The sequence below is a fragment of the Ostrinia furnacalis genome, unplaced genomic scaffold (assembly GCF_004193835.3).
Source record: "Ostrinia furnacalis isolate ACB-3 unplaced genomic scaffold, ASM419383v2 OfSCF1207, whole genome shotgun sequence".
Taxonomy (NCBI): Eukaryota; Metazoa; Arthropoda; class Insecta; order Lepidoptera; family Crambidae; genus Ostrinia; species Ostrinia furnacalis.
The window spans coordinates 460,791-478,907 of record NW_021131446.1 but is presented as its reverse complement, the minus strand read 5'-3'; the positions used below and the strand labels follow the sequence as shown (position 1 = coordinate 478,907).

The following is an 18,117-nucleotide window of genomic DNA, read 5'->3' as shown; positions in this document are numbered from 1 at the left end:
TCGAGGAGAAGACTGCACACATCGAGAAGCTCACCGCAGAGGCGCTCACGCTGTGCGAGCGCGTCCAGAACCCGAGGTGAGTGAGCATTTTCAAGGCGAGAGTGAATAGGCACTTATTTTATTTAGGACTAGCTTTCCGCCCGCGGCTTCGCCCGCGTAGAGTTTTGTCTGTCACAGAAAAACAATATCGCGCACGTATTTGCTCACCGTTTAGACCTACCCTGGACTACGACAAACATTTTAAAACCAAAATCAGCTCAATCGGCCCAGCCGTTCTCGAGTTTTAATCAGACTAACGAACATCAATTCATTTTTATTTATATAGAATAGATTTCAATAGATAGATAGATAACAAACAATAGTACAATTCAGATATGCAGTAAAGTTCTGGGTAGATATGTACTATCCTAGACTGCATCTCACTTAACACCAGATGCGATTTCGGTCAAATACCTGCCTATATTGCAAATACATACATAAAAAAATTCACGCATATTGTTACTTCGGGACTCAAAAGGTGTAACCGCCACTTAAGTCAAAAAATTACTTTGAAATGCATTCTAATATAATTTTATTTTCACTCTATCGATCAGTATATTTGAAGTTCCTCAATTTTTTATTATTCGGGTTAATATTTGTCTTAATCACGAATTTTATATACGCTTTAGTATGAATGCTAAAACTTTATTAAAGTGCACGGAGCGGGCACCCGCTTCGGACGTGTAACGGAGCCCGAAGTCGCACCGCTGGGACAAGTTTCTGCGCATGTGGAAACCCATCTCACGCGTTCGACACTTAGTTGCTATTATTTTTTTCAATACACTCGTCAATGCGCCTGCGCAATTTTTAGCGTAGGCCCTTAATATCGTCCTTTTTTTCACTGGATTTCAATTCAATGTAACAAATTCCAGTCTACAACAGCTGTACTTTCCTCCAGGGACCGCGCCATAGTGACCAATGAGCTGAAGAAGACACAACTGAAGCTGAGTTCGATCCGCAGCGATGGACTGACCAAGGCGCAGGTGGCGGAGCGGCTACTGGAGGTGGAGCGCAAGTATCGCCGCACCAAACAGACGCTGGCTCGCCTCAAGGGGCTCATCGACGAGGTCAGTGGCCGGGCTTGTCCACAGAGACCTATCCTGCTGAATTTGTCCACAGAGACTGCTCCATAGTCATTAAGTCCGCCACTGTACAGTTTTTTTTTGTGCAAAAGTATAAATAAATAAATAAAATAGTCCTTTCGAAAACCCCTGACGTTGATTGATATCCCATTTCCATGACATTTTAGTTAGTAAGACTACCGATAGATGTCGCTATGCAGGGTTACATCGCGGTGTACAAATTTTATGTGATTGGAGTTAAGCGGCCCCGAGACGATCAATTGCGATTGTCAATGTATTTACGTTCCAATTAACGGAAACGATTGTCAATGGCTCAGCTAAACGATCAATAATAGCTTCAATGGCACCTGTCAATTGGGCTTCAATTAAAATTATCATCAATTTGCTTCAATCACGTAAATTCAATTGACAATCGCTTCAATGCCTTTTGTAAACGATCAATGTCAATTGTCAATCACGTAAAATTGACAATCGCGATTGATCGTCTCGGGGCCGCTTTAGACTTTTTGTATGCTACTGTTAGCACGTGACTCCACAAAACATTGTTTACGTTTTACTTCATGAAAATTCAACATTAATGTATCGCTTTTCTTTCAGATTCAAAACACAACGGACAAACATCTCAACTTCTGCCACCGAGTGCAGACTTACATCGCAAGACGAGTTCAATACTGTTTCCAGTCTATACTGACTCTACGTGGATATTCGGTAATAACAATTTATCACACATACGCATATATTCCAAACAGTCAACTTTCGCGTCAATGAGGGCTATCGTTTTAGCGCTCACCAGTTAGCGCCACTGTAGAGTAAGGTCCTGTCACTTGCTATTAGCGAAGACAGTGGCGCCAACTTGTGAGCGCTAAAGTGGTAGGAGGACTATCGCATTTGCACTCATCAAGATGGCGCCACTGTAGGGTAAGGTCCTGTCAATCGCCAGGGGTGCCAACTGTTAAGTATAAAAACGATAGCCCTCATTGAATAGCTAAAATGATGTGTTTGGGTCCTCCTATACTAGCGTCTTTCGAGCGTTATCGTCTCGCTTGCGACGCCGACGCAACGTTTTGTTCAGCAGCCGCTCAGTATGGGCTTCGCGGCGACGCTGCGCAGGCGCTGAAGAGAACAACCCTAAAAGCATTATGCGTCTAAACCCTAGAGACCCTTTATAAATAAGGCTGGTTTTATTGTCACGCGGACCGTCCGGTGCGGACCCGCTCCGCACAGCCAATCTGTATGAACTTCTAGGAAGCGTTTTGTACTGACCGCACTGACAGTCCGCGTGACACTAAAACCAGCCTAAGTAATGCCCTAGAGTTACGGATCATAAGTGTTTATTACAACTCACAGGGCAGCATGGAGATCGACAATGCACGCGGCGCGCTCGAGATTGTATGCACGGGCCGCGAGCAGGCCGGCAAGCGACACGCGTCCAGCACGTCATCACTATCAGGCGGCGAGCGATCCTACTCCACCGTGGCCTTCATCATGGCGCTGTGGGAGTGCGTCGAGCTGCCCTTCTACTTTATGGACGAGTTCGACGTGTTTATGGTAAGATATTGGCCAAATAGTGGTGTCCAAAACCTACGTGGTGGCCATAACTTGCACTCCAACACGGGTTTGACGCAGACCACCCCATTCGCAAAATGGTCACACTTATTCAACCTAAAAGTTGAACTAAGTATTGTTTAAAAAAATGGTTTGTATCTAAGTGTGACCATTTTGCTAATGGGACCGTTTTTTAGTTCGTGACGAAATGCTAATGGGATGGTCTTCGTCAAAACCTCCACCACTACTGGCAACAATAATAATTTGAGTACCTAACCCTAGTATCTCGGGCTCACGATGAGGCTGGGTATGGAATAAGCAGCGCAATTTTTCGAGCTATTCAAGTAGCAGGATTGTGGTCCAAATACCTGCCTTAAGCTGAAGACGAATGGCCAACTGTAGTACAAATACTAAGTTCATTTTTTTCCAATAATGAACTGAATTTCACAAAGCTAGATAACTGGTTTTCATTTCATTATCTAGTTCACGATATTTTTTAGACTTGTATTTCAAATTGAAAACTTATTGTCTTCAGGACAACGTGAACCGCAAGATAGTAATGGAGCTGCTGATCGACCACGCGCTCAAGAACACGAGTCGCCAGTTCGTGTTCCTCACGCCGCAGGACGCTTCAGCCGTAGTCGCGGGCCCGCAGATCAGCATACACCTGTGAGTATAGTCCGGTCGCCGAGCACGTAGAATTTCGTTCAATGACCCCAAGCCTTATCGCTCGCGTGTAATTATATCGCTGTTGCGACGGGCGGCCGCAGCGAGTGTGCGAGCGCGGCAGCAACATAATTACGCGCGAGCGATAAGGATGGGTAACTTGGGGTCATTGAACGAAATTCTACGTGCTCGGAGACCGGGCTTTAGACTGTTTCATTATCATCATCTCAGCCATAGGACGTCCACTGTTGAACATAGGCCTCCCCCAATGCTATCCATGTTGTCCGGTTGGTAGCTTCCTGCGTCCGGCGCCCAGACTGTTTACTTACTTTTATAGGCTCAGGTCGTTACCACAGGTCACAAATTAATGTGCGATAGCTCAACGGTAAAGCTGGCCGACTTGAGATCCGAGGAAAGCTGGTTCGAACCCCGCCGCCGCTGTGAACCCACTCGTAAAGTATAGACTAGCTAGAGCATTTACTTGTAACAGAACAACGAGCCACTCTATGATATATTCTAGTGTATCACCCTTTAACGAACCAAACGTACTTTGGAAATTAGTAAAACCGCCGCCGCGCCATCAAAGCATAATTTGGCCCGTGGCGCGGCAGCGGTGTTCACGCGGCGCGTATAAACAGTGCAAAGGCGCGGCGACGGCGTCGTGTGCAGGAGCGCTAAAAGCTCAATAATTTCCAAAGTACATTTGGTTCGTTAAAGGGTGATACACTAACTAGAACATATCATAGAGTGGCTCGTTGTTCTGTTACAAGTAAATGCTCTAGCTAGGAGCGCTTACCTGTATTATACCAATCCTAAGAATGTTAAGTTTACATAAAAATGTTCTAGTGTATATCCACCTTAACAGAATCATATTTAGCTTCATGAGGGGTTAACGGGACTATTAGTAATCTATTAGAACCTGAGTTGGTACATATCGCCCCCAAAAGATACTGCACAAGCTAATCAATGCAGAACTCGAAGGCGTAGAATATAGCGGCGATTACAATAAAGCCATACTGATCGCAGTGATACTACTAGTATATACTAGGACTCCATTGATCTAGAACAAAATAAAGAAATAAAACAGGTCACAAATTAATGTTCCTTTCTTTTTACAGGATGGCTGACCCACGACCGTAGTGCCGAAAAGGTTAAGTAAACAGTTCAGTGATTTTTAATANTAGTAATGAAGGAGGGTCTTAATAACGCACAGACATCTTAGTAACCCAAAGACATCTTAGTAACGTAGACATTTCAGTAACATCAGCCATACAATATATGGACATCAGCCAGATAGTTTTGACAGTTCCAACTTGCCAGACAGTTTTTTTAGGATAGCTGCCAAAGCCACGATGACTCAAACTTCATGATTCACCAACATTTTATCCTATATTGGGAGCATACGCTGACAAACTTTCAGCTTTTGTAAAATGACGTTAGGTCTGGCGTTCACCAGCTCTTGGTCTACATGTAATGTAACGTTCTTACAAATGGTACAATATAGCTAAATGTACGACGTTTGTTTCGAGAAAGGGTAAACACTAGAACATATTTTAGAGCAGCTCGTTGTTCTGTTACAAGTAAATGCTCTAGTATATACTCACGCAGATACACCTGAGAAAGAGACATTTCAGTAACACACATTTTATGTTCGTAGGTTCATACCTGAAAGTGAAGGATAAAAAGTGGGGGGGTGTTTTGGAACACATCATCGGAGGTTCGCTGACGTCATTCTGCGTCAACTCCCCGGAGGACTCCAGGAAGCTATTCGAGATAATGGGCCAAGTAAGTTTTTCTTCATTCATCTATCTATAACATAAACGACATAAACCATGTCACAAGTTGTTTGAAAGAGAACACGGTTGTTTGCTTTTGATGATTCAATAAAATATGCCTTCCTTCCTCTGGGCTTAAGATGTGCTAGCTCAAGTTTAAGCTGCGCTTGCGCATCGTAAGTCTGCAATCTGTGAGAACATACAGGGTGGAAACGTTAACTGATCTCACTCGATTATTTCTAAACTATACAAGATATCGAAAAACTGGTTATTGATCCTGAAAGTGCTTTACGAGCTCTTTCAAACGATATCAGTAATAGGTTATAGAATTAACTGGATCTATCCGAAAATTCAATGTTTTCAGCCTCCATTCTAAATGTATGCCACTATGCCAGTCACACAATATTAGAAGTGTTATTTTTTTTATTTTAAATAATAAACACTTAAAATTAATTTGTAAATTGCATTCTAATTAATTATTCATGGAAAACATTGGTTTTAGGCTTTACTTGCTATAATAATTATCAAGACATGAGTGCCATGATTGTGGCAGTATTAAATGTATGGAAGCTGAAAACATTGAATTTTCGAATAGATCCAGTTTATTTTATAACTTATTATTGGTACCGTTGGATAGAGTTCGTGAAGCACTTTCAGGATCAGTTACCAGTTTTTGGATATCTTGTATAGTTTTTAATATTATGTGGTTTTAATAAATGTATGGAGGCTGGAAACATTGAATTTTCAGATAGATCCAATTTATTGTGTAACCTATTATTGGTACTGTTGGATAGAGCTCATGAAGCACTTTTAGGATCAGTAATCAGTTTTTGGATATCTTGTATAGTTTAGAAATAATCGAGTGAGATCACTTATCGTTTCCACCCTGTATAGTGGCGTATTTTTTGTTCTATTCATCTAATTTGTATTAAAAATAGTTAAATTCTCACGGGCCACATTTTTGCTGTCACTTCGACCGCGTGTGTGATACTGACACGACCGATTTTGCTGGAACTATATAATAATATGGCTAGGGATATGGTCTCCTATCAAATGTAATACGCGGCTGAGGCTTACGAAAGGCGTCAAACGTTTCTGTCGACGTCCATAGTATCAATATGCCTATGTCAACTTCTTGAACTTGAAGGAAATTACAACAGTACATTTTTATAGTAAGCATTGTGCCCTACGGCGTTTATAGGAGACCAAATCCTTACTTCATGACGTGTCAGTATTATTGGTACTGACGGAGTTATCATGTTAGGTGTACGGTCGCGCGGGCAAGCCGGCGGTGACATCTAGCAAGTTTCTACCGCGAGCGCACGATGTAAGACGACATAAGGTGCGCGCGGCGGGCTTCACGTGCGCTTTGGACGCGCTCGACGCGCCCGACCCTGTCATCGCCAATTATCTCATTGATAATGTTGGTTTGGAAAGCGTGCTGCTGGTGCCTAGTCATGGTAAGTTTATTTATGTCACTTATGGTTAAGGTAGGAATCTACGGAGACGCCCTATAAGTGTACGGTCGCTCGGGCAAGCCGGCGGTAACGTCTAGCACACTGGTTCCCAAAGTGAGGTGCGCCCCCCAGGGAAGGAAGACCTTTAAAGGGAGGCGCGGGCCATCTGTTTACTTAAGTATAAAAAACCTGTGACCGCTGAGAGAATGCATTCCAGACTGCTCGATACGACCAATAAATAATCTTGACTGGAGGAGGGAGGGGCGCGCAAATTTCTGTATGGTCGAAAGGGGGCGCGTCTCAAATAAGTTTGGGAACCAGTGGTCTAGCAAGTTTCTACCGCGTGCGCACGATGTAAGAAGACATAAGGTGCGCGCGGCGGGCTTCACGTGCGCTTTGGACGCGCTCGACGCGCCCGACCCCGTCATCGCCAACTACCTCATTGATAATGTTGGTCTGGAGAGCGTGCTGCTGGTGCCTAGTCATGGTGAGTTTGTTGTATATTATCTATGGTCAGGGTAATAACCGACGCAGGTGTACGGTCGCTCAGGCAAGCCGGCGGTGACGTCTAGCACAGGGTTTCCACCCAAACTATGGGTCGCGACCCAGTGGTGGGTCGCGAGTGAACATTGAGTGGGCCCTGCCTGTAGAACGACACACCACCCTACCGATCCAACCGCTGGGCAGCAGGCGAAACCTATACTAGGTGGGTCCAGCCCGAGTTTGGGAACTTGTATTAGATGAGTCGTAGCCCAGACAACTTTGGTAACCACTGGTCTAGCCAGTTCCTACCGCGTGCGCACGATGTAAGACGACATAAGGTGCGCGCGGCGGGCTTCACGTGCGCTTTGGACGCGCTCGACGCGCCCGACCCCGTCATCGCCAACTACCTCATTGATAATGTTGGTCTGGAGAGCGTGCTGCTGGTGCCTAGTCATGGTGAGTTTGTTTTTTACATCTATTAAAAAGGTTGTCAAGGATCAAGGGACTTTTTTTATGCAAAAAAGCCCACCTCTTGGTTGCGGAGCCCTATTTTTACGATCGGAGCCTCTAAACAAGTGTGACACCCCTAGGCAGTTGCTTCCTCTGCCAAATAATGAATCCAATCCTGCTTATGCTTTCATGAAGAATTTCATGGAATTGTATATTGATAAAGAATTGGGTTTGCCTATTTAAAAAAAATGAACATGTGAAGAGGTGCTTCATGTCATGATGTCCTTATTTTAAGACGTGTAAAACCGGTGACCGGTCGTAGTGGAAATCTTTGTGGGAAGATTTTGTACAGCAGTGTTGGGCATTTGGCTGAGACGAATGCCATTTTTTAGAGTTTTAAAGTATGTCCTTATTTAAAAATATGTTGATGTGCAGATGTGCTTCACGTCATAAAGCGATGGCCTTATTTTCTGACCGGTTGTTTTAAAAATCTTTGAAAGAGACTTTAATCCAGCTCTAAACTGCTACTGGTTGAGACAAAAGCCACTTTTTAAAGACTTACAAGTATACCTCTCCTTCAGAGGACGCGGTCCGTCTCTCCGACACGGTGGAGAACGTTCCGGAGAACTGCGCACGTGTCGTGACGCTAGAATGCGGCGAATACTACCCGGCGCCCAACTACCGCTGCTACGGCGGCACGGCGCGACCCACGCGATACCTGCAAGTCAGCACGGCCGAACGCAAGAGGTTAGTGAACAATGCGTTTAAAATAACTTGAAAAATTCGAACTGTTTAAGATGGGAATCGAACCCACTTTTATAAAAATATTTAGATCGAGAGGCGACTCTTAACGCCTGAATTTTTTAAATAATTTAGTGAAGAATGTTATACAGCTTACTAGCTGTGCCCACGACTTCGTACGCGTAAAAATTGTTTGAATACGTATTTTGCAACATTTTTCTTTACTGCTCCGCCTCTATTGAGTGTAAAGTGATGTTATATAGCCTTAAGTCTTCCTCAATAAATGAGTTATCGAACACAACAATATTTTTTCAATTTGGACTAGTAGTTCCTGAGATTAGCGCGTTCAAACGAACAAACTTTTCAGCTTTATAATATTAGTATAGATTCGCCAAATACAACTCGTATCTAGCGCAGCGTCTTAGAACCGTTACAATGGTAGCCTCCAATTTGATGCAATGCTAGCAGTACGTTCTATTCGACTGTATGCTACTGTGACGGTGTAATACAACTTTAACCTTAAAGCGCGGCGTTAGAACACATCTTCTGACAGTCTTATGCTCATTCGTTTCCCTTTGCTCACAAGACTAATGCACAGATTAAACAAAATCGATCGACATTTTTCCAAATACATTTTCTGTAAATTGCTAATTTTATTCCGAATTTGTTTAGGCAAGTGCAATCCGAGATCCAAGAAGCGGAATCGCGCCTCAAAGCGCTGGAAGCCAAAGCTGAAGAATTGAACCAAGAGTTGCGCGAGGCGCGGGAAAACGAGCGCGCTGCGAGCCGGACGCTTCAAGCGCTGGTCGGGGAGCGCCACGAGAAGGACGAAGCGGCCAGGACCGCGGCCGCCGCTTTGGAACAGCAACAAGCGCCGCACCATGCTGTATTGGTAAGTTTGGAGTAGTTATAGTACGGTGATATGAGATAAAGATCGTCGGAAGAGAAGAAGAGGAAACGTGTCAGCTTTGAGAGATTAAACCCGTTGCTACTTTTTTATATTACTGACGTGGGACTAACCACCAATAGTTCTAACCACTGCAACTCCTGTATAGCCAGGATCTAGTTTGATCGACGTGAACCCAACCATAGAAGGTTGAATAATTATTCAAGTAGAACCTTATATCTATCTAGGACCGACTATTTGAACCTCTCAATGATGTATACTCACACCGACTTCCCTCTAATACAAAGAGAGAGACAGAAACACCACGATTCACGTGAGTTGTTTACTATCTGTTACTGCTAAAGCCCGGTCCGTGAGCACGCAGAATTTTCTCCAATGACCCCTAGCTACCCATCCATAGCGCTCGCGCGTAATTATATTTCCGTTGCGACTGTGCGACGGTTGCCCGCAGTGAGTGTGCGAGCGCGATAGCAACATAATTACGCGCGAGCGATAAGGATGGGTAGCTTGGGGTCATTGGACAAAATTCTACGTGCTCACGGACCAGACTATAGTAAAAGACGCTCAGAAATCCGAAAATGTTCGACAAACGTGTACCTATTTTGTCGTCATTTCGAATCGCCCTTTTTAATTCTATTTCACTTTTCATAGCTGGACGAGCTGAACATCTCCAAAGAGAAGCTGCGTACCATCTCCGAGAAGCTCGCCTCGCACTCGCAGCAGTCGCAGGCGCTGCGGCGCCGCATCGACGAGCTCGACGCCGGCGCGAGGCGCGCCAAGAACCGGCTGGCAGACGTGTCAGCTGCCTGCCGCAGCATGAGCGTGAGTCATTGAGGATGGTCACTTCATTTTTGATTCAGATTATTATTAAAAAAAATGTGTGAAAAAAATAAGCATATAAAATTGTTTTTGAGATGTGAAATATCGAATGTACGACCGAGCAGTGCTGCAGTGTTGTGTGGAAATGATGTCACACTACAGGCGTGGGAATTTAATAATATTTGTCATAATGCTACATAACAAATCATTTAGGTTACGCCTGGAATACGACACCAGCGTTTTTCGAACGTCGTCATCTTGCTAGCGCTTGCGCACCGTCGACATGGCGCTGGCGACGCCAACGCTAAGTCAGCGGTATGAAGGAGTTGCTTTACTCATCATAAGATACAAACATTGCGTTGGCGCTGCACGAACGCAATGTCAGCGCTACGTCACGTCGATTCTGCGCGGACTGGCAAGACTACAACGTTCAAAGACTAGTGTGAGGGGTTCCATATCAAATAAAATCTTAATCGTTATCAGGAAGAGATCGAGCAAGAGCAACTGAAGCAAGCGCAAGGCGCGAGCGAGCGGCAGGCGTGCCAGCAGAAGCTGAAGGAGGACCAGCACAAGCTAGCGCAGGTGGCCAGTGTACTCGAGGAGAAGACTGCACACATCGAGAAGCTCACCGCTGAGGCGCTCACGCTGTGCGAGCGCGTCCAGAACCCGAGGTGAGGGAGCACATTTGCATATCGATACCTCGAACCTCAACGGGCGTAACCGCCCTTAGGCCCGATTCGACCAAACTTTATCCGAGAATAACTCCTGGTATAACTGATATATTGACAGTTTCAGTGTGGATAATATGTCAAAATGTCGAATAACTAAATATTTATTCTGAGATTAATATTTACTATTGTGTGGTCGAATCCACCCTTAGTCAAATCTGACTTAAATACATTCTTAGTTTAGTTAGTTTTTTCCACTTTATCGATGTGTATAATTTTGAAGTTCCTAATTTTTTTTATTATTCGGGTTAATATTTGTCTTAATCACGAATTTTATATACGCTTTAGTATGAATGCTAAAACTTTATTAAAGTGCACGGAGCGGGCACCCGCTCATGACGTCTAACGCAGCCGTGCGGGCTGACTTGGGACCCATCTCATAGAAACCCATCTCACGCGTTCGCGCGACACTCATGCGTACATAGTCTCATGCATGCGTCTGCGCAATTCTTGGCGTCGGCCCTTAAAATTATTTTTTCACTGGATTTCAATTAAATTTAACAATTCCAGTCTACAACAGCTGTACTTTCCTCCAGGGACCGCGCCATAGTGACTAACGAGCTGAAGAAGACTCAACTGAAGCTGAGTTCGATCCGCAGCGACGGACTGACCAAGGCGCAGGTGGCCGAGCGGTTGCTTGAGGTGGAGCGCAAGTATCGCCGCACCAAACAGACGCTGGCTCGCCTCAAGGGGCTCATCGACGAGGTCAGTGGCCGGGCTTGTCCACAGAGACTTATCCTGCTGAATTTGTCCACAGAGACTGCTCCATAGTCATTAAGTCCGCCACTGTACAGTTTTTTTTGTGCAAAAATATAAATAAATAAATAAAATAGTCCTTTCGAAAACCCCTGACGTTGATTGATATCCCATTTCCATGACATTTTAGTTAGTAAGACTACCGATAGATGTCGCTATGCAGGGTTACATCGCGGTGTACAAATTTTATGTGATTGGAGTTAAGCGGCCCCGAGACGATCAATCGCGATTGTCAATGTATTTACGTTCCAATTGACGGAAACGATTGTCAATGGCTCAGCTAAACGATCAATAATAGCTTCAACGGCACCTGTCAATTGGGCTTCAATTAAAATTATAGTTCCAAAATACTGAACTGTCCTATGCATGACATTGACAGTGGGGCGCCACCGTCAATACCGGATCGCTGGTTCCGATTTTTGCCATGTTGGAAACCATATAGTTGAACGATGGTAGCGCCCCCCTGTCATTGAGTTTGGCGGGACAGTTCACCGTGGGTCATCTATATCATCAATTTGCTTCAATCACGTAAATTCAATTGACAATCGCTTCAATGCCTTTTGTAAACGATCAATGTCAATTGTCAATCACGTAAAATTGACAACCGCGATTGATCTTCTCGGGGCCGCTTTAGACTTTTATGCTACTGTTAGCACGTGACTCCACAAAACATTGTTTACGTTTTACTTCATGAAAATTCAACATTAATGTATCGCTTTTCTTTCAGATTCAAAACACAACGGACAAACATCTCAACTTCTGCCACCGAGTGCAGACTTACATCGCAAGACGAGTTCAATACTGTTTCCAGTCTATACTGACTTTACGTGGATATTCGGTAAGAATAAATAATCACATGCTTTCTCCACAGATAGCCTACCTACACTTACACTATTTTGATATACGAGTCATAAATGTATGGTAAATCAAATATTTAAATCTACAGTTTGTAACTTTATAGCAAACATCCATCAATCTCAACTTTCGCGTTAATTTAATTTTTATGGCTGAAATGATATTTCGGACCCTCCAAAGTAGCGTCTTCCGAGCATCGTCGTTTCGCAACGTTTCAGTTAGGAAGCTGCTCAGTATAAGCGTGGCGGCGACGCTGCGCAGGCGCTGGCTAGACGACGACTCTCGGAAACTCTATAGATATTATTATATTATACCCTATAATTGTTTGTCCCAGGTATACATAATTGTCAACAACTTCGAGTGTAGTGTCTCCAACCTTCAGAGGAGTGGGTACAACACGGGCATTTGACATAATTTTTGTTTTGTCCATGTTCATTTTAAGACCCACTTGTTGATAGGCACTACTGAGGCCATCGAGCACTGTGTTTAGGTCCTCCACGGTCTCAGCTCGGTCAGCACGGTCAGCACGGTCGCGGGAGGTACCTGGATGCAAGCGGCGCAGGACCGGTCTTTGTGGAAATCCTTGGGGGAGGCCTTTGTCCAGCAGTGGACGTCTTTCGGCTGAAACGAACGAACCCTAGAATTACGGCTCATAAGTCCTCAATTACCTCTCACAGGGCAGCATGGAGATCGACAATGCACGCGGCGCGCTCGAGATTGTATGCACGGGCCGCGAGCAAGCCGGCAAGCGCCACGCGTCCAGCACGTCATCACTATCAGGCGGCGAGCGGTCGTACTCCACCGTGGCCTTCATCATGGCGCTGTGGGAGTGCGTCGAGCTGCCCTTCTACTTCATGGACGAGTTCGACGTGTTCATGGTAAGATATTGGCCGTACCGTGGTGTCCAAAACCTAATTTAACGCCTTGCACTCCAGCACGGTTTGACGCAGACCAACCCATTCGCAAAATGGTCACACTTTTTCAACCTACAAGTTGAATGTTGAACTACTGTTTCAAAAATGGCAGGTTTTAACTTTGTATCAAAGTGAGACCATTTTGCTAATGGGATGGTCTGCGTCAAAACCTCCAGCAATACTGGCAACAATAATTTGAGTAACCCTAGTATCTCGGGCTCCCCATGACGCTGTTGAAGAAGTATCGCAATTTTTCAAATATCAGAATTGATTGTTGTTAAAATACCTGCCGAATGTGTAAAACATTTGCATGCTGGTTCATATCTGGCGAATGTGTCCTGCTCCATTTCATTATGTAACATCTAATGTACCACATTCTGCAAATAAATAATTTGAATTTGAATGACCAGCTGTACTCAAGTGTAGCAATAAACTATTAAATTTTCATTAAATACAAAGTTCATTTCTTTTCAATAACGACTTGAAATTGTTGTAATGGGTTGTACGATATTTTTTAGACTTGTGATTTAAAATTGAAACATTGTGTCCTCAGGATAACGTGAACCGCAAGATAGTGATGGAGCTGCTGATCGACCACGCGCTCAAGAACACGAGTCGCCAGTTTGTGTTCCTCACTCCGCAGGACGCCTCAGCCGTGGTCGCCGGCCCGCAGATCAGCATACATCTGTGAGTAGACTGTTTCATCATCATCATCTCAGCCATAGGACGTCCACTGTTGAACATAGGCCTCCCCCAATGCTTTCCATGTTGCCCGGTTGGTAGCTACCTGCGTCCAGCGCCTAGACTGATTACTTACTTTCATAGGCTCAGGTCGTTACCACAGGTCACAAATTTATGTGCGATAGCTCAACAGTAAAGCTGGCCGACTTGAGATCCGAGGAAAGCTGGTTAGAACCCCGCCGCCGCAGCGGCGGTGCAGCGGTGAACCCACTCGTAAAGTTTAGACTAGCTAGAGCATTTACTTGTAACAGAACAACGAGCCACTCTATGATATGAATCCACCGTTTGGCCCGACTCTTCAAAAGGTTGAGCAGCCTTGTTCTAGTGTATCACCCTTTAACGAACCAAATGTACTTTGGAAATTAGTAAAACCGCCGCCGCGCCATCAAAGCATAATTTCGCCCGTGGTGCTGCAGCGGTGTTCACGCGGCGCATATAAACAGTGCAAAGGCGCGGCGGCGGCGCGGTAGCAGCGTCGTGTGCAGGAGCGCTAAAAGCTCAATAATTTCCAAAGTACGTTTGGTTCGTTAAAGGGTGATACACTAGCTAGAACATATCATAGAGTGGCTCGTTGTTCTGTTACAAGTAAATGCTCTAGCTAGGAGCGCTTACCTGTATTGTACCATTCGTAAGAATGTTAAGTTTACATAAAAATGTTCGAGAAAATGTTCTAGTGTATATCCACCTTAACAGAATCATATTTAGCTTCATGAGGGGTTAACGGGACTATTAGTAATCAATTAGAACCTGAGGCATCCTTACTTCTATCGGTTGGTACATATCGCCCTCAAAAGATACTGCACAAGCTAATAAATGCAGAACTCGAAGGCGTAGAAGATAGCGGCGATCGGTGATCGCAGTGATACTACTAGTATTATACTAGGACTCCATTGATTTAGAAGAAAATAAAGAAATAAAACAGGTCACAAATTAATGTTCTTATCTTGTTACAGGATGGCTGACCCACGACCGTAGTGCCGAAAAAGTTAAGTAAACAGTTCAGTGATTATTAATGTGATTGCAATTATTACACCAGTGATGTGTTTCAATGTTACCATAGGTATTTAAAATGTCTTAACTACTTGTCTAAACATTCCGACACTTAAAAACCCGCCGAATGTTAGATATTTTAATTGATTTTATAATATTAAGGATTTAATTAATATACATTTTATTTTTTAAACTTGTTTTATTTTTTTTCATTACATAGAAAATAGAAATACAATCAACACCATATTTTATTTAATACTATATTCTTGAAACATTCACGCACCGACTCTGACGCACAACATGTGATCTATGCATATTATTGCACAAGTGACAAAATATAATACGACTCTGGACAAATAGGTTTATGGCTTCCTGTTAAACTGTCTGAGATCACACACAACTTATTCGGGAATACAATTGAAAATTCTACTACATTAGGTTTTATATTAGTTTAAATTTTATGTAAAATACTTAAATCTAAAAGCGCCTTATGGGTACAGTTAATGAATATAGTTACATTTTAAATTATTTCCATATAAAGTAATTCTAAAAGTCTTATTTATAAGGCGAAAGTTTGCCCTAAAAGATAAGCGTAATCGTTGGCCTTAATTCTATGATCAACAGTTCACTCTCGATACAACACTTTCAGCTCTAGCGTTTATGAATATGATATTTGTAACTTTTGAATAACAAATATATTGAACTATGTACTTAGTTTGCATCAGGTCTCAAAAACCATTTCTAATGAGACATGCTTTCTACGAAAATGTAGATCACACTTTACTATTTATAAACGTTAGGAATAGACACGTGTCTAAAGTTAATGAAACGTGAATGAAGAATTATTATAAATATTAGGAAGTTTGTAATGTTATCATCTAATGATGAAGCAAAGCTCTAATTTTCACTATTCTTAAAGTTAATATTCTAAGGAAACCAATAGTTTTCAGTGATCAAAAGATTTTTCTGTTCTTGGGAAAGTATAAAGCTATTTTTTTATCAAGAGCCAATCTTATAATTACAACATTTTTACTCATAAGACACAAGTTTAACAATGCAAAGTCATGCATTATGCGATTTCTTTGTGATTATGTTGTACATTATAAGATCGAATTTATCAATAACATCTTTAAAGTAGCCAAACATTATACTTTTGACAAAACTAAAACGTTTTACCTCTCTTAACTCAAATTATAAAAAAGGGAATCTTGCCACATACAAATTTCACTGATAATAATAATTAGCTAGCACTTTTTAGATATCCATCTAGGTCTTTGGTTAAAATGACGCTAATTTGAAAACGGCATTTTATTATTTCTTTACATTTAAATATTTTTTTTTATGAATTATAATTTTTAAATCAGTCTCGTGAACAATGTGTTCATTTAGCGTGATAAGTTAAAGAATAATTTATATTTACAGAGTTAGCAATGAAAATAGAAAACCCTAAACCTTTATAAACAGTACAAGAGTATCATAGATAATTCGAAAGAAATGAATAAAGTAATTGCTTAATGTTAAATTAATTCAGATAACCTTAAATTGATTTATACAATTTGCTAGTGCGTAAAGTTATAATTCGATCTATCGAACGATTATGTATTCCTTTTTGTTTGATGGCTTATTATGAAGAAAACAAATACAGTATTTATTTAGAAAACTTAGATTTATATAGTAAAATGACTGTTAATTCAAAATGCAAATATGTTACTTTAAAAGTTGATACGTTAACATTTAGATATCAATATACATGTTGATTGGAAAGCGATTATATTGTAATGCATTCATACTTTTATTTACAAAAAGTAATATAAATTCAAAAAGAATATACGCGAAGAACGTTTAAAAAGAAATTGGGTGCTGTTTAGGATTTAACACACGACACACTTGAGAAAACTCTTCTAGCGAGTAACTTCAAACATTTGGAATGTTTCTAAGACATGGCAGTTTCGCCAATTTCATCTCCGAATTAAAATATTCTTGTTTATAAATTTTAAACAAACTCAATGTGGTGTCCCTAGATATTGATAAGGGACAATCAGTCCGAAATGAATTTACATCCATAACAATCATCAACATTTTATTCAGTCTTAATGATCTTAACCAAATCATGTTTTTTCCTTACAATGTACCTATAGTTGTTAACTTTTCATCCGCCTAATATTAAACAAGTACATCCACCTACAGAAGTGTATTTTCTCATTAAAGTTATGTAATTATAAGTTTCTAATAGCCTGAAACTCTTTTTTGTCGAACTTTTGAGAAACCAAACTCATACGAAAGTAGTTTTTAGAATCTATTAATTTTTTTAATGTGCATGTCAGAAACTACCCATATTTTATAAAGTTAATTTCATGCAACAAACTTGCAGTTAATTTGAAATTAGTTGGTGAGTAAGCTAAAGCTTTATCACACAAAGCAGTTAGTAATAACTCCTTTTAGTTAATTCAATTTGGATAGTCTCTTTCACGTAAATTATGAATGGTTCTCTTACTTTTGCTGTAATATTAGAATGTGTTTATAAAGTGATTTTTAACGTGGATTTGAAATGATCACTAATATAATTTACATGCAAAATTTCAATAAATTTTGTATCAACTAAGTGAACGACTTGTTTCTTTCTATAAAAATTGGTGGTATACTTTATTCGAGTTGAATAAATTCAACAGATTTCATAAGTGCATAATCAATAGAATTATGCAACACATACAACATGCATTTACGAATATATCCGTGAGATTGTCAATATAAAATGAGGTATTTTATTATCGGGTTCAACTTACAACGCGAACAGTACTTAAACAGAGTGATAACAATTAACAAGGAATAATAGTATGCACCATAAACACAATAGAGTTAGATATAGTAGCTGCATTGCCTACTGGACCACAATCTTAGGTACTGATGATATTAACGTGACCTTTCGCAATTTTCAATGGAAACTACATTTTATTGATAGAGTTACTAGACAGGATTATAGATCGTTTTATCCACGAAGACGCGCCCCACCATTCTTCCGGATAATTACACGCTAAATTATCCACGAGTGCACACGCACACTACAATAATGACGCTTGGATTGCTCGGATCAAACTCCCCACACCCCGCGCTTCCCTCGACCAAATATTGGTGGGGCGCGTCTTCGTGGATAAAACGATCTATATACTTT

The 18,117-nt window shown here is 41.8% G+C and overlaps 1 protein-coding gene across 1 annotated transcript in view; it reads left to right on the top strand.

Moving 5' to 3' along the window:
• The window catches only part of LOC114351833 (structural maintenance of chromosomes protein 6-like), a 31,292-nt gene extending 13,528 nt beyond the window's left edge, over positions 1-17,764 (top strand). The window contains exons 6-14 of the mRNA XM_028303169.1: positions 8,079-8,244; positions 8,911-9,130; positions 9,797-9,967; positions 10,448-10,635; positions 11,229-11,397; positions 12,176-12,286; positions 12,981-13,181; positions 13,771-13,904; positions 14,912-17,764. Of these exons, the coding sequence (XP_028158970.1) occupies positions 8,079-8,244; positions 8,911-9,130; positions 9,797-9,967; positions 10,448-10,635; positions 11,229-11,397; positions 12,176-12,286; positions 12,981-13,181; positions 13,771-13,904; positions 14,912-14,933 (1,382 nt within the window). The 3' untranslated portion in view covers positions 14,934-17,764. The remainder of the gene's footprint in view (positions 1-8,078; positions 8,245-8,910; positions 9,131-9,796; positions 9,968-10,447; positions 10,636-11,228; positions 11,398-12,175; positions 12,287-12,980; positions 13,182-13,770; positions 13,905-14,911) is intronic.
• The last annotated feature ends 353 nt before the right edge of the window (positions 17,765-18,117 follow it).